The following is a 12,928-nucleotide window of genomic DNA, read 5'->3' as shown; positions in this document are numbered from 1 at the left end:
CCTTGTTTTATGATCTCTTTTTTTGGCCATGGAGCATGTGAGGTCTTGGCTCCCTGATCAAAGCTGCACCCGCTGTACTGGAAGCTCGGAGTTTTAACCACTGGGCCCCCAGGGAAGTCCCGGCACTTACTTTGGGGCCAGCATCTCCAGGAAGTCCCCGAAGGCCCTGAAAGGGGTTCAGAGATTTGGGTTTGGTAATAAGGATGGAGTAGAGGGTTGCTGGCTGAGGCTGAGGGCTGGGGCCTTGCCCACCACACTCAGAACCCCTGGGCCCCACACTCACCCGCTCACCCGGGATCCCGGGTTGTCCTGGGAGGCCCGGGGCTCCGTCTTCACAGTCACCCTGAAGGAGGAACAGATGGTAAAAGAGCCTGCTCCCTGCACCCGGCCGCCTCCCTCTACCCGAGAACTGCGACACCAACAGGGCGCGTCTCCCACCTTTTCTCCTTTCTCTCCAGGGGGGCCAACTGAGCCTTGGGGTCCGGGGCTTCCAGGAAGACCCTAGGAGGAAGTGAGGAAAAACTGAGAGCCGCAAACTGGCCCAGCACTGCCCCCCCACTGCCCCAGCAGAGCCCTTGGCTCCTCTATCCACACCCCGAGCGTGGCCCCCGGGGTCCCCAGCAGAGCCTCAGAGCTCCCTCACCGGCAGCCCAGGCTCGCCCAGAGCAGCAGTGCCAGCATCTGGTCCAGGGGGGCCCTGGGAAGGAACAGCAGGTCGGGGGACGGCCAGCGGCAATCAGGTTCCCTGCCACCCCCACCTAACGTGCCCCTTGCTTACCCGCTCCCCACGATCGCCTTTCTCACCCTGGAAGAGAGATTATGACCCATGACCACACCTCTGCTTCCCAAGATCCCAGGGCGAATGGGCATCTTGTGGTCAAAGTGGGTTACAAAGGTCACGGAGGACCTGAGGAGTCATGGGCGGGGGGTGGCCAAGAGGGCCTATGGGCTCAGAGTGACCAGCAGGGGTAGTGGGGGCTCAAATGAGGTCACCAGGTCACTGGGTCGCATGGTGGTCATGCTGTCACCTTCACAGCTGTTCCAGGAAATCCCGGGGGACCCCGGGGTCCCGGGTCCCCCAGCGGCCCACGAGATCCAGGGGGACCCTGATGGAAGAGACAAGGTATAAAGCACAATCCCATAGACCCCCATTCTCTCCCACCCCCCGTAGGTTCCCCCCACCACCATACTCTAGAACTTACCGGAGGTCCAGGGTCCCCTTTCTGTCCAGGAAGCCCTGGGCCCTCGCCTCCAATGACTTGTCCAGGCTCTCCCTGCAGGACAGAGAACAGCAGGCAGGATTCAGGGTATGGGAACCCTGAGGTGGGAGAAGCCCCAGAGGTCCCCAGCTATTCCTCATGATGCCTTAGGCCCTGCACAGCGTCAGGTGGGGCAACTCTGCTCCCCCCGGGGACATCCAGCTTGGTTCCCTCCCCTCCATCCTTCACCTACCGGCTCCCCCTTTGGGCCTCGGGGTCCTCGCTCTCCCTGAGGGCAAAAGAGCAAAGGGTGATGTCTGATCTCAGCGCGTTTCAGTTTGGGCCCCCACAGGCCAATCCCGCTCCACCACCCCAGGTCCCCCCCCTGCAGAAAGAGCTCTGGGAAAACGCCGAGAGGGAGAAAAACTTACTGGTTCTCCACGAGGGCCGGCCCACCCTGGGGAGCCCTGTAAACAGAAGCCAGAGTCAGAACAGTCAGACCACCCCACCCACTCAAGCAAAGCGTCCCATCATGTGAACTGCGAGGGCAAGGCTTACTCACCTTCGGACCAGGGGCTCCAGGAGTCCCAGGGCGGCCAGGGCTGCCTGGAGGCCCATCTGCCCCAGGGAAGCCCTAAGGAGACAAAGAGGTCAGAGCAGGAAGGGACCCTCCGTCAGTGCCCCTGGTTCGCTGGAGGGGTGCTGACTGACTGTTCTTCACCTGGACCCCTCACCCCACAGGCTCAAGTGCCGTTGGGGGTGGAGCCGTGGGGCCAAGATGCTGCCCCTGAGCTGAAGGGAGCCAAACCCCAGGCACAGGGGCAGTGATGAGGCCAGGGCCTTCCGTGTCTTGAGGACTTCGAACTTCCACCCAGGCTCTCTGGGGCCCTCGAAACCCCACTGGCCCCCTCCACTTCAGACCCTTCCCCAAAGTCTCTGCCGCAGTCTATCACATTCTCTTAGGCTTCCAGAAATACTCTGAAGCTTCGAGGATTGTCTTAGGGGAACCTCAGTGGTCTCTACACTCACCCTCTCGCCCTTCGCAGAAGCACTTCCAGGAGGTCCCTGGGGACCAGGAGCACCAATCCTGCCCTGTAAGGAGAGAGCAGGTGAGGGGACACTTCGCTACTCGGGGTGTAGACGACAGGCGTGGGGAGGCACTCACCGGGAGGCCGGGGGGGCCAGGAGGCCCGGCTTGTCCTTTCAGGCCCTAGGAAAGGTGATCAGTGAGTCCTCTGCTGCTGGCCTCCCCTACTGCACTGGGCCCCCCAACCCATTCTCTACCCCCCATCGGAGCCACTCACCATCTGTCCGGGTTCCCCCTTCTGGCCCTGGGGAAAGACAAGTCAGGTGAGGGTCAGAGTGGCTTGCCCCAAGAGTGGCCCTCACTCACACTCTCAACCCTGGACACTCACCTTTGGACAATGCACTGAGCAAGGCTCTGGCTGTGGCTGTGGATACAGGGTCTCCTTGAGGTCAGGCAGTTCAACCAAGAGCCCCCAGACCCACTCTTCACCACCTAGTCCCCCAGATGCCCCTTCCAAACCTGCGTGGTCAAGGCTGTCTGACAGAGGGCTGCTGCCAGACTACTGACGGCCCGCTCCAAGCTCAGACCATCATCCACAGCGAAGAAGGTCTGGGAAGAGTCCATGCCAGGCACCAAGCGACGCAGCTGCTCTGGGTCAGCTCCCGCAAGCCCCAGCATCATCACTTTGAGCCCTAAGGAGTGGTCCAGCAACCTGCATGATGACCCTGCCGGGGCCAAGGCTGCTCCCAGGTCCCATTCCCACCAGCCCTGGTCCTCACCAGCAGCCTGGGCCTCACGGATAGAGTTGAAGATGTCACCTCTCAAGGGCTCATCCACCAGGAGAACCATCACCCCCGGCACATGCCGGCGGCGTCCAGGCGCATCTGGTGCCAGCAGGTATCTGTGGGCTGTAACCACGGCTGTGCCTGGGAGAAAGGACATGTCAGAACCCAGGGGCACCGAGCTCCCCAAGGGAGAGCCCCAAGAGTCCATGTCCATTGGAGTCCTTACCCAGGTTGTTCCCACTTGGGTCCGTGTAGGGGATGTTGCGGATCTTCTGCAGGATGATGGCAAGGTCATGGGAGCTGTTCAGCGACAACAGTGGGGAGGGCCGGTGACTATAGGACAGGAGGCCGACCTAGGGTGGGCAGACACAGAGCCTGGAGAGGATGACCCAGCAGGGAGAGGGGACACAGAGCCTGGAGGGGGGTGGGACACAGCCCAACATGTGTAAGTAAACCTGCGCTATTGGGCGCTCAGGGGTGATGGCAGGATGTGGAGTCAACCAGCTAGTGAGGCGATCTGGAGCCTGCGGAAGGGCTGGGAGAAAACCTGGACCGCTGGCAGGGCAGGGAAATGGTGTCAGGGCCAGGGGTGGGCAGAGACAGGCCGGAATCTGGCTGCCTCTGGGGCCAAACCTGGACCGCCTGTGGCCCGAGAGGCCCGAGTGCAGACACCAGGTGCTCCAGGGCTTGCTTCACAGCCTCCGAGCGATGAGCATTGTCTTGAGTGGTGTGCACCAGGAACACCACATCCATCAGGCCACGGGGACACGCTGCAGGAAAGGGGGCTGAGTTTCTGAGGAGCCCGGCCCATCCAGCTATTCTGGTGGGCCCCTCCTGCGGTGCCCACCCTACCTGGGCTCTGTGTGATAGAGGCTTTAGGACCTCGTACACCGTCCCGGACAGGAGTTAGGGAGAAGAGGTAGGAGATGCCCAGCTCTAGGCCTGTCACCCGCTGGGAACTTGAGGTCCCCGGAAGTGTCTGTGAGGCCCCAGGCAGTTCTGCAGAGGACAGAACTCAGTTAAACAGGATGCCTTCCATGGAGCCCCCACTGCCAACCTGCCCCAACCCAGGCCTCCCCTTCACCTTGGCCAGGGCCTCTGAGAGGCTGCCAGGATAGGATGTAGCTGGATACCCCAGACACTGGGGTCCAGGCCAGAGTCACTGAGTCGACTGACGTGTCCACCACACGCAGTTGAGTGCTTGGGACACGAGGTGACTCTGGAGGAGGAATCAAAGACCAGGGATCAGAGTCTATGTCCTGAGAACCCAGAGAGATCTAAGGAGACCCTGGGGCAGATTCAGCTTGGTGAAGGAAGTGTCACCGGAAGTCATGCTGGGATCACCCCAGGTTAAGAGTGGTAGAGTGGGCTACAGGAGTCACTCAGGGTCATGGGGTGCAGGAAGTCAGGGTAGGTCATCAGGTGCAGGAAGTCGGGGTAGAGGTGTAGGTCATCAGGAGAGGTAGGAGCACACCAGTGTATGCAGTCACTTCCGAGGGGGGCCCTTCTCCAGCCGTCCCCAAGACGCTCAGCCATATGCGGTAGTGGGTCGCTGGCTCCAGCCCATCCAGGTCATAGCTGCTGACTTCCGGCCCCAGGACTCGGGACTGTTCCCGGCCACCTGGGGCAGGCGTGAGAGTGGAGGTCGGGGGCATGTAGGAGGATGCTACAGGCTAGCATTAATGGGCATGTCCACCTCACTGACCCTCACTTACCTTACTGACCATGACCCCCGCCAGCCTCACTGACTGACTCTGCAAATGGGGTCTACCTCCTGACTGTGATCCTCATTCTCGCTGACTCTGCTGAATGACCCTCACTGATCCCACACACCTAAGTGACTGATGCCAGGTATTTTCAGCAATCCCGCAGACCCCCCACTGACAATCCGTGCCCACTCTCACGGATTTCACGGACCCCACTCCAAGCCCCTCCCCCACTGATCCCTAACTCCGCCACCCCCCCACCGGGGGTACCTCTCACCCTCAGGTCGCCAACGCAGACGGAAGCCGCGTGCACCAGGCACCGGCTGCCAGTGCAGCCTCAGTGAGTGCTCCCCTCGCTGCTCCACGCGTAGTGTCTCCAGGGCTGGAGGAGCCTCAGGAGCTAGAGAAAAAAAAAGCACGCTCATCAGGGAGGCTCCGCCCCGCCCCGATCTGTGCCAATCCCAGGCCAACCCTGGAAGACGCACCGCCTCCAATAGGTCCCAGGATCCAGGCTGCATTCCACCTCCTCCAGAAGACCCCACCCCCACAGGTTCACGACGACCAATCCCTGGTCCCTTTTCTATTCCCGAGCACAAACCCCGCCCCCAAGCCCTGGAGGAAGCCAAGGCTCGCCCCAGCCCAAGCTCTGCCTACGGGTGGTGACGACAATGGAGACAGGCGCGCCCTCGCGGTCCCCTATGAGTGCGGTCACTCTCACTGAATAACTGACTCCGCCTTCGAGGCCCCGTATTTCTGCGGAGTCCGTGTTTCCTGGGAGAATCTGCTGTCTTGTGGGGCCACCTGGCCAGGTGAGCATAGAGTAGCAGTCAGAGATACAGGAGGCGGGCCAGAGGGGGCAATCCCAGCCAGGAAGGGCAAGTGCAGGATCAGGGAACCATACCCTCGCTCCGGCCCCAGGCCAGTCTGTAGGCTGTGGCTCCAGGGACCCCCACCCAGGTGACCCGCAGAACGTCACTGGAAGCATTATGGATCTGCAGCTTCGACACACTGCCCACGGGCCGAGGGTCTGGGGGCAGAGGCAGGGAAAAGGGTCACTGGAGAGCTGGCAGAGAAGCGGGTGGCGGAACAGGCATTGAGACCTTACTCAGTGCAGGAAGGGCTATCTGAAGCTCAGTGTGAGGTGAGTGTGACAGGTCAGTGTAGGCAGCTCCTGAGAGGGAGGAGCTCAGTGCCTCCGGGTGGGCAGTGGGGCGCAGCCAGGAGGTCACTGTGCATGGCCTGCTAGTCAGTGTGGGGCAGGTCAATGTGGGGAGAGAAGCCACGGCGGGTCAGTGATGGAGCGGGCAGCTGGAGCACTCAGGAATACACAGCAGGACAGGCCAGTCAGTGACTTGTGGTTAACAGCTGGCCAGGGTCCACCTACCAGTTCTCACAACCGCAGAGGCAGGCGTCCCGTCCACACCAGCCACACGGGCCCACACACGCACGGTGTACTCAGTATCTGGCTCCAGTCCATCCAGCTCGGCCACTGTGGCCTCCCCAGAAACCAACTGGGATTTCTCTGGGCCTAGGAGTGAGGATGAAGGCAGCCCTAGGACTATCCTGACTCTGACCCCCAATGTCCCACCTGGACCCCTAAGAAACCCCCTGCTCCCATTCCACCCAGACCTGCCCCACCCCAACCTCCAAAACCTCTGTTCCTTTCCCAAATCCCTGGTCCCCACCTCGGCCTGAGCGCCAGGAGACCCTGTACCCTGTGGCACCAGGAACCCGGTTCCAGGTGATGGTGACAGATGAGCTGCTGACTCGAGTCACATGGACCGATCTCACTGGGCCCAGGGGATCTGGAGGGGAGAGGCAATGGGGGAGTCTGATGGAAGAGGCAGCGGAGGGTCTGATGGGGGAGGTGGTGGGTATCTATCTACTAGAGGAAAGCAATGGGAATCTAACCGGAGGCAGGGATTTGACAGCGGAAGGCAGTGGGTGGGTCAGATGGGGAAGGAGAGGGGTTCGGACAGAAGGGACAGTGGAAATCTGAGGCGGCAGCGGACAGGAATCTGGGAGACCAGAGCATCTGACAGAGAAGGTAACAGGGTTCTGGTGGAGATATTAGGAGTAGAAAGTATATAAGTCTAAGAGGAGGGTCAGAGCTAGCAGAAAACAGGCAATGTGGTCTGAGAGGTGAGGAGGTGGGAACCTGAGGGCAAGAAGAGCAGGGTGTTGAGAGAGAGGTAAAGGAATCTGAAGAAGGCAGGGACTTCAGGGGAGCCAAGGGAGACTGAGTGGGGAGCAGGGCTTCTGGGGGAGGAGGCAGTGGGGATCTAAAGCGGGAGACTGGAGTTCTGTGGAGAAGCAAGGGTCTGAGAGGGAAGCCATGGGGTTTGACAGAGCACTGGAGAGAGAACGCCAGGGGGCCGGGTCAGGCCCTGACCGGTTCGAGCCACGATGACCGCAGGAGGGCCCTCCTCTCTTCCTCGCAGCGCCGACACGGCCACCTGGTAGGAGGTCCCAGGTCTCAGCCCCACAATGTCGGTGGCAGTAGAGTCTGAAGGGACTGTCTGGCTGGACTCCAGACCTAGTGTCAGAGGGAAGTGCTGGCACACATGGCCCCTGCCTGCCCTCAGGCGCCCACACCCTGATCGTCCCCCACCGACAGCCCTCCCACCCCCCGCCCGCTGACCATTGTCCATCCTCCAGCTAATCCGAAATCCGCTGGCTCCAGGAACTGGTCCCCAGGCCACCCTCACTCGCGTTGCGTCCGATGCCATGACCCGCAGCCCTGGGATGGCCAGTGGGGGTTCTGGCTCTGGGAGTTAAAGACAGAGGTCAGGGATTAAAACCAGGACCCCAGAGTGAGTCAGGCAGCTGTCCCCCCGGCCCTCGCGTGCCACGCTCACCCCGGCGGACAGTGAGGGTGCTGGCAGCGCCCTCCCGGCTGCCTACTCGCGCTGACACCCGCACTGTGTAGCTGAGCCCAGCCCGGACGTCATCCAAGTCAAAGGCCGTCTGACTCCCAGGAAGCACCAGGCTCCGCTCAACCCCTACGAGAGAAGGTAGGACAGGCAGGCAGGGGTCAGTGAGGGATGGGGGCGGGGGACGAAGGCGGTCAGTGATGGACAGAGATACAGGGCGAAAAGGGTCAGTGAGGGATGGGACGTGGGACAGAAAAGGATGAGATGTAAGGACAGGGGATACAAGGAGTCATGAGGGTCAGCGACACAGGAAAAACAGGCCTGTGATGAATGGTGCTAGTGATGGGAGGGAGCAGACAGGGACATAAGATGCAGGATGTCAGAAGTTGGTGGATGGCAATGTGAGCTGACAGGTCATTAATAATGATATCGGGTCGGTACTGAATGGGGGCAGGGGAGGACAGTGGTCCCAGCTAAGCTTATAGAAGGGCGGGGGTTGAGCTCGTGGTTGTGGAGAAGGTGAAAGCTATGGTCAGGGATGTGGGGTGGGGAGTGGAGACAGATCCAGGTGCAGAGCTAGGCAGGGGCAGGACAGGGGTAAGACAGGCCCTGTGACAGGTGTGGCCTCGGGGCCTTCTTGGGAGATGGATGGACAAGGAGACAGGAGGAGGCGGTAGAGCCCCAGGAGTGGAAAGGGATGCAGTAAGGGTGCAGTCAGACCCCGAGGGCTGGAACTTCAGGGTCTGCACAGTCTGGCAGTGTCTCCCTCACCCTGGGCGCTGCGCACAGTGATGCGATACTCGGTGGCGCTGGGAACTGGGCTCCAGGACACTCGCACACGCTGCCCAGGCAGCTCGGTGGCCTGGAGGGCTGTGACGGGGCCCACAGGCAGCTCTGGACCGGCAAGAGAGCACCGCGTGAGAGGCGGCCTGGGACATCCCCGCTCCCGTCCCTGCTCACCTGACCGCGCCCACAGGGCCCTCACCAGTGGGGACCACGGTCGCTGGGGTGGCCACCTCACGGCCCTCTAGCAGCGTGTAGAGAGTGAGGCGGTACTCGGTGCCCGGCTGCAGCCCATCCAGCTGGTAGCGGGTCACGTCAGAGGGCAGCACCACCTTCTGTGGCACCTCTAAGCCTGCAGGAGGACAGGGTTAGGCCAGCCGAGGCCAGGCCTCTACCCCACCTGCCCACCCCGGCCTCCTGCACAGACCGCTCTCACGCCGCCACTCCAGCCGGTAGCCACGAGCCTCAGGCACCAGGTTCCAGGAGAGGAGGATGGACGTGGGGCCCAGGATGACAGGACGCAAGGTCTGCTCGACGGACGTGTCTGCCAGGGGCACATGGGACATCAGTGGTCCTCTGTGCCCAGCCAGCCTGCCCACCCAGCCTGAAGGAAGCACCCAGCCCTCTCACCAGTGCGGGCAGTCAGGGAGGTGGCTGGCCCCACGCTCCGACCAAGCAGGGCACTCACGGTCACCTCATAGTCAGTGCCAGGCTGCAGGTCCCTCAGCAACACTGACCCCTGCCCAGGGCCCAGCTCCTGCTGCTGCGTGGCCCCACCTGCCCGGGGGGCACAGAAGGGTCAGTGGGTCTTGCAGACTCAGGACCCCACCGTCCTGTCTGAGGCGCAGGGACTCCCTTCCTCCCACAGCACCTCACTCACCCCTGATGACCTGCCACGTCACCCGGTAGCCGGTGGCACCTGGCACACTCCGCCAGGCCACCAGGAGGCTGTGGGCTGTGGTGTTCTGGATGGTCACTTCTGGCCCCTCCAGAGCAGCTAGGGGAAGGTCCCATCGGGGATTAGTGAGTCCAGAGCGGAGAAGGGTTACAGGGGTGGGTGATTGGGCGAGTGAGGTCAGAGGTTAGCAAAACTGCTCACTGGTCCTAGCGGTCCCGCTCACGGCCTCCCCGATGCTGTTGGCGTAGAGGGCGACCACCGTCACTTGGTACTCAGTCAGTGGCCGGAGACCCTGCAGCTGCACGCTGGTCTCACCAGCTGGGACGCTCACCTGTGATGCCCAGGATCAGCGGTCACTCCATCTTGCCCAGCTAAGCCCCAGCCCTCCACCTCCCACTGCCGACAACCTTACCTCCCGCCGCTCGCTCGGCAGTGGCTGCCCCAGCCCTGTCAGGGGTGTGTACTGGATCTTGTAGCCAGTCACGGGGCCGCTGGCCGCTGTCCACTGGACTCTCAAGGACTGACTGCCCGGCTCAAGCAGCAGGTCTCGTGGACCAGAGGTCGAGTCGTCGGCTGGGGAAGGGGGCAGTCAGGCAACCAGGCAAGAGAATCAGGGGTCAGCACTAAGGGTGCAGGGTCAGCACCAGGGTCAAAGGTTAGGAGCACACGGGATGGAATTGGCATGGCCACGTTGGGGTTTGGGCCGGGGTTCAGGTCAGGGCACCCAGAGTGAGCAGGAACTCACGGGGCAGGGTCACGGGCACACCACCCGCAGTTGTGCACACCCTCCGGGAAACCAGAGGCAGGAGCGTCCTCAAGATGCTGAAGTCATTGACGAAGAAGAAGAAATCGCTGGTCGGCTGTGAGGCGATTCGCTTCAGCTCCTCGGGGTCGGCATTCTTGATGCCTGAGGTGACGCCCAGTCAGGGCTCAGCTGCCCACATGCCCTCCGACGTGCCCCTGCCCCAGCTGACCCGTCACCCCAGCATGGTGCTCACCCACAGCAAACAGCTTGACTCCCTGCCCCTTCAACCTCTGGGCAGCTGTGTCCACCATGTCCTGGGACTTCCCGTCTGTGATGAGGATACAGACCTGGGGCAGGGCAGGGTCAAGTCAGGACTGCCTCAGACCCTTCACGTGGGGTCACCCTGGAAGGCAGGGCAGGGTTAGAGATCACCTTGGGGACACCAGGTCGGGCCAGCTGGGGCAGGAAGACGCGGTCAGCCACGTGGAGAATCGCAGCCCCTGTGCGCGTGTTGCCCCCCTTGTAGCTGAGCTCTCGGATGGCACGGATCACATCGCCGCCTGAGCCAAGCGCATCCAGGTCAAATTCTGTCCTGTGGAGAGGCGGGTAGCAGCAGGTTAGGGACAAGAACCTGTGCTGGCCTTGGCCTCTCAGAGGTCTCTAGGGTGAGGGTGGTGAGTTATCAGGCCCCTTTGAGGGTCCTCTCGGTTCTCTGATTCTGTGATTCCCTCCATCCCTGAAGCTCCCAAGCCAACAAAGTCATTAGGTGCCTCTCTGTGTCCTGCCTGCGGCTGGGCTTGAGCAGGCCTGGCCCCAGTGGGGCTCCCAGGCTCAGGGGCTGGGATGTCTGTTTAATTAAATAATGGTAGGAGGAAGGGCCCTGTTGTAGGGAGGTGGACACTGGCCAGACAGGGAGGCCCTCTGCTGAATGAGAGGCTGACGGGCATCAGGAGGCTAGAACATGGGGAGTCCAGCAGACCCAGGCCATCTCAAGCCCCTGGCCTCCCCCACAGGCTCTCCATCTCCAGATCAGAAAACAGAGCCCCTGACTTTGGCAGGAGCCAGTGGGGAGCCGGGTCTCAGGTGTCAGGGCTCCACCTGGGAGATCCCTGCTTCTTAAAAGGATGCCTTGGACGGTGGAAGGAGAGGACCCCCTGGATTCCCTAAAACCTGACCCAGGGGCTTGGAGCTCTCTGCTTCTGACTAGGGGAGGGTTCCGGGTGGGTCCAGTTGTGGGGGTCCACTGACCGTGGGTCGTCGCTGTACTGCACGGCGGCGAAGCGCACACCCTGTGCCCCAGCTGCCCCGGAGAAGGGCAGCACCAGCCCCTCAAGGAAACCCCGCACTTCGCGGAAGTTGCTTCGGCCGATGGACGAGGAGCCGTCAAGGAGGAACACGATGTCAGCGGCGTACAGGCGCGTGCAGCTCACTGTGGCCGGCAAGAGTCATCAGGGTTTCTTCCTGGAGCCCACCTACCCTCTCCCCTCACAGTGGTCCCCTGGGGCTGGGGAGGGGGCGGGTGGGCCTCATCCACTGTGCAAACCGGCCCAGGCTGGCTTGGGCCTGGGAGCGGTGGAGGGAGCAGAGGTGGAGCCCGGAGCGGACTCTCCAGCGGAGGATTGGTGGGGAGGCAGAGTCGCTGGTGCGGGCGTGAATCAGGGACTGAGGTTGGCCTCTGGGGACCAGCGCAGACTGTCATAGGGGTAGGGGACCCACGGACATCTGGATGCAGTTGGGGAGACGCAGCGTGGATCGCGGAGGGTTTGGGGAGTCCGGGGGAGAGTTAGGAGAAATGCGCGCGGAGTTGCAGCGGGTGGCAGGCGGGCTCTAGGATGAGGGCCGAGTGGAGCCGGGTGACAAGGTGCAGTGCCCTGGATGGGGTCCTTCCCTGCCGTACCCACCTCTCTCCCTGGGCTGGGCCCATACTCGGGGAGCCCCTGCCAGGATCCCGGAGCAGAGCGCAGCCACCAGGAGCCGCAGCCTCATCTTCGGTGAGGGAGACCGGCAGCCAGGACTCCCGCCTCTGTCCCTCGGCCTCGGCGGGTCCCAGCCTGGCGCTCTCCCACCCCCAGTCCCGGTCTTGCCTGCTGGCCCGAGGCTCCCGTCGCCAGACGCGCCGCAGTCCCGCCGCCACAGCAGAGAAAAGTCCCTGATCCCAAGGGGGCGGAGCGGCGGGCGGGGACCCAGGCGGCCCGCCCCAACCCATCGTCCCAGAGGTCGCCGCCCCTGCTACCCCTCCCCGTGACGGACGATCAGGCTCCATTTAAGTGTAAAGCCCCCCACCACTGGTGGCTTTTGGGATTCCCCTGGGAGGTTCTCTACAAGAGAGAGGTTGAGGGAGCCCCCTCCATCCCGTGTAGGGTCAGGAATCTTGGCTGCTTTACGTCAGACTGGAAGTGACTACTGGAGACCGGACTCCAGAGAGGTTCCTGGGGACCCAAGACGCAGCAGGATGTTGGGGTGGGGTGGGGTGGGGTGGGGTGGGGTGGGGGGAGCTGCAGCTGGGGATGACTCACCGCCCCCCCACAGGGGCACCCAGACAGCCCTCAGGCCATGAGTCCCGCCGGCCTCTCTTCTGATTCAGCCATCCCTGTCTGGTGGGTCTCCTGTTTCCCACCCCGATGCCCTCAACAGCAAACGAGGGACTCAGGCTCACCCCAGGGAACCCGAGGCACCGCTGGTCTGCACGGTGTGCACCACTGGACACGTCACGTCCGCCCCCACTGTGGAGGGGGAAGCCAGGAGAGAATCTGGGTCGTGCTTGTGCAGACGTGGCCATCCTGGTGTCCTGCATCCGCATCCCCCGCTATGCCCAGGCAGATGCCATCCAGCTGTGCTGCTGGGAGGGGCTACCATGTGTGGAGGGTGGACCACCCACAGCGACAGCTCCTCTCTCAGGAATCCATCCCCTC

At 62.5% G+C, this 12,928-nt stretch overlaps 1 protein-coding gene across 2 annotated transcripts in view; it reads right to left on the bottom strand.

Annotated features, from left to right (window-relative positions):
- Nucleotides 1–12,330, bottom strand: part of COL7A1 (collagen type VII alpha 1 chain) — a 30,763-nt gene extending 18,433 nt beyond the window's left edge. Inside the window, exons 1-41 of one of the 2 annotated variants that reach the window (XM_044933611.2) lie at nucleotides 11,918–12,330; nucleotides 11,265–11,445; nucleotides 10,449–10,608; nucleotides 10,270–10,363; nucleotides 10,017–10,178; nucleotides 9,684–9,844; nucleotides 9,473–9,602; nucleotides 9,254–9,370; nucleotides 9,004–9,150; nucleotides 8,801–8,917; nucleotides 8,576–8,725; nucleotides 8,362–8,484; nucleotides 7,576–7,719; nucleotides 7,359–7,484; nucleotides 7,110–7,253; nucleotides 6,403–6,522; nucleotides 6,102–6,245; nucleotides 5,619–5,744; nucleotides 5,372–5,518; nucleotides 4,995–5,117; nucleotides 4,486–4,632; nucleotides 4,096–4,230; nucleotides 3,864–4,010; nucleotides 3,645–3,781; nucleotides 3,238–3,364; nucleotides 3,006–3,152; nucleotides 2,746–2,918; nucleotides 2,615–2,650; nucleotides 2,504–2,530; nucleotides 2,365–2,409; nucleotides 2,229–2,291; nucleotides 1,762–1,833; nucleotides 1,631–1,666; nucleotides 1,453–1,488; nucleotides 1,203–1,274; nucleotides 1,029–1,106; nucleotides 779–805; nucleotides 644–697; nucleotides 439–501; nucleotides 284–343; nucleotides 131–166 (exon numbers count right to left, since the gene is read on the bottom strand). In XM_044933611.2, the coding sequence (XP_044789546.2) occupies nucleotides 131–166; nucleotides 284–343; nucleotides 439–501; nucleotides 644–697; nucleotides 779–805; nucleotides 1,029–1,106; nucleotides 1,203–1,274; nucleotides 1,453–1,488; nucleotides 1,631–1,666; nucleotides 1,762–1,833; nucleotides 2,229–2,291; nucleotides 2,365–2,409; nucleotides 2,504–2,530; nucleotides 2,615–2,650; nucleotides 2,746–2,918; nucleotides 3,006–3,152; nucleotides 3,238–3,364; nucleotides 3,645–3,781; nucleotides 3,864–4,010; nucleotides 4,096–4,230; nucleotides 4,486–4,632; nucleotides 4,995–5,117; nucleotides 5,372–5,518; nucleotides 5,619–5,744; nucleotides 6,102–6,245; nucleotides 6,403–6,522; nucleotides 7,110–7,253; nucleotides 7,359–7,484; nucleotides 7,576–7,719; nucleotides 8,362–8,484; nucleotides 8,576–8,725; nucleotides 8,801–8,917; nucleotides 9,004–9,150; nucleotides 9,254–9,370; nucleotides 9,473–9,602; nucleotides 9,684–9,844; nucleotides 10,017–10,178; nucleotides 10,270–10,363; nucleotides 10,449–10,608; nucleotides 11,265–11,445; nucleotides 11,918–12,002 (4,419 nt within the window). In that variant the 5' untranslated portion in view covers nucleotides 12,003–12,330. The remainder of the gene's footprint in view (nucleotides 1–130; nucleotides 167–283; nucleotides 344–438; nucleotides 502–643; nucleotides 698–778; nucleotides 806–1,028; nucleotides 1,107–1,202; nucleotides 1,275–1,452; nucleotides 1,489–1,630; nucleotides 1,667–1,761; nucleotides 1,834–2,228; nucleotides 2,292–2,364; nucleotides 2,410–2,503; nucleotides 2,531–2,614; nucleotides 2,651–2,745; nucleotides 2,919–3,005; nucleotides 3,153–3,237; nucleotides 3,365–3,644; nucleotides 3,782–3,863; nucleotides 4,011–4,095; nucleotides 4,231–4,485; nucleotides 4,633–4,994; nucleotides 5,118–5,371; nucleotides 5,519–5,618; nucleotides 5,745–6,101; nucleotides 6,246–6,402; nucleotides 6,523–7,109; nucleotides 7,254–7,358; nucleotides 7,485–7,575; nucleotides 7,720–8,361; nucleotides 8,485–8,575; nucleotides 8,726–8,800; nucleotides 8,918–9,003; nucleotides 9,151–9,253; nucleotides 9,371–9,472; nucleotides 9,603–9,683; nucleotides 9,845–10,016; nucleotides 10,179–10,269; nucleotides 10,364–10,448; nucleotides 10,609–11,264; nucleotides 11,446–11,917) is intronic. The other variant, XM_006065163.4, reaches the window with a different exon arrangement.
- Nucleotides 12,331–12,928: the final 598 nt, after the last annotated feature.

The sequence above is a fragment of the Bubalus bubalis genome, chromosome 21 (genome assembly GCF_019923935.1).
Source record: "Bubalus bubalis isolate 160015118507 breed Murrah chromosome 21, NDDB_SH_1, whole genome shotgun sequence".
Taxonomy (NCBI): domain Eukaryota; kingdom Metazoa; phylum Chordata; class Mammalia; order Artiodactyla; family Bovidae; genus Bubalus; species Bubalus bubalis.
The sequence above is the reverse complement of the archived record's forward strand: the minus strand, read 5'-3'. Positions and strand labels throughout refer to the sequence as shown.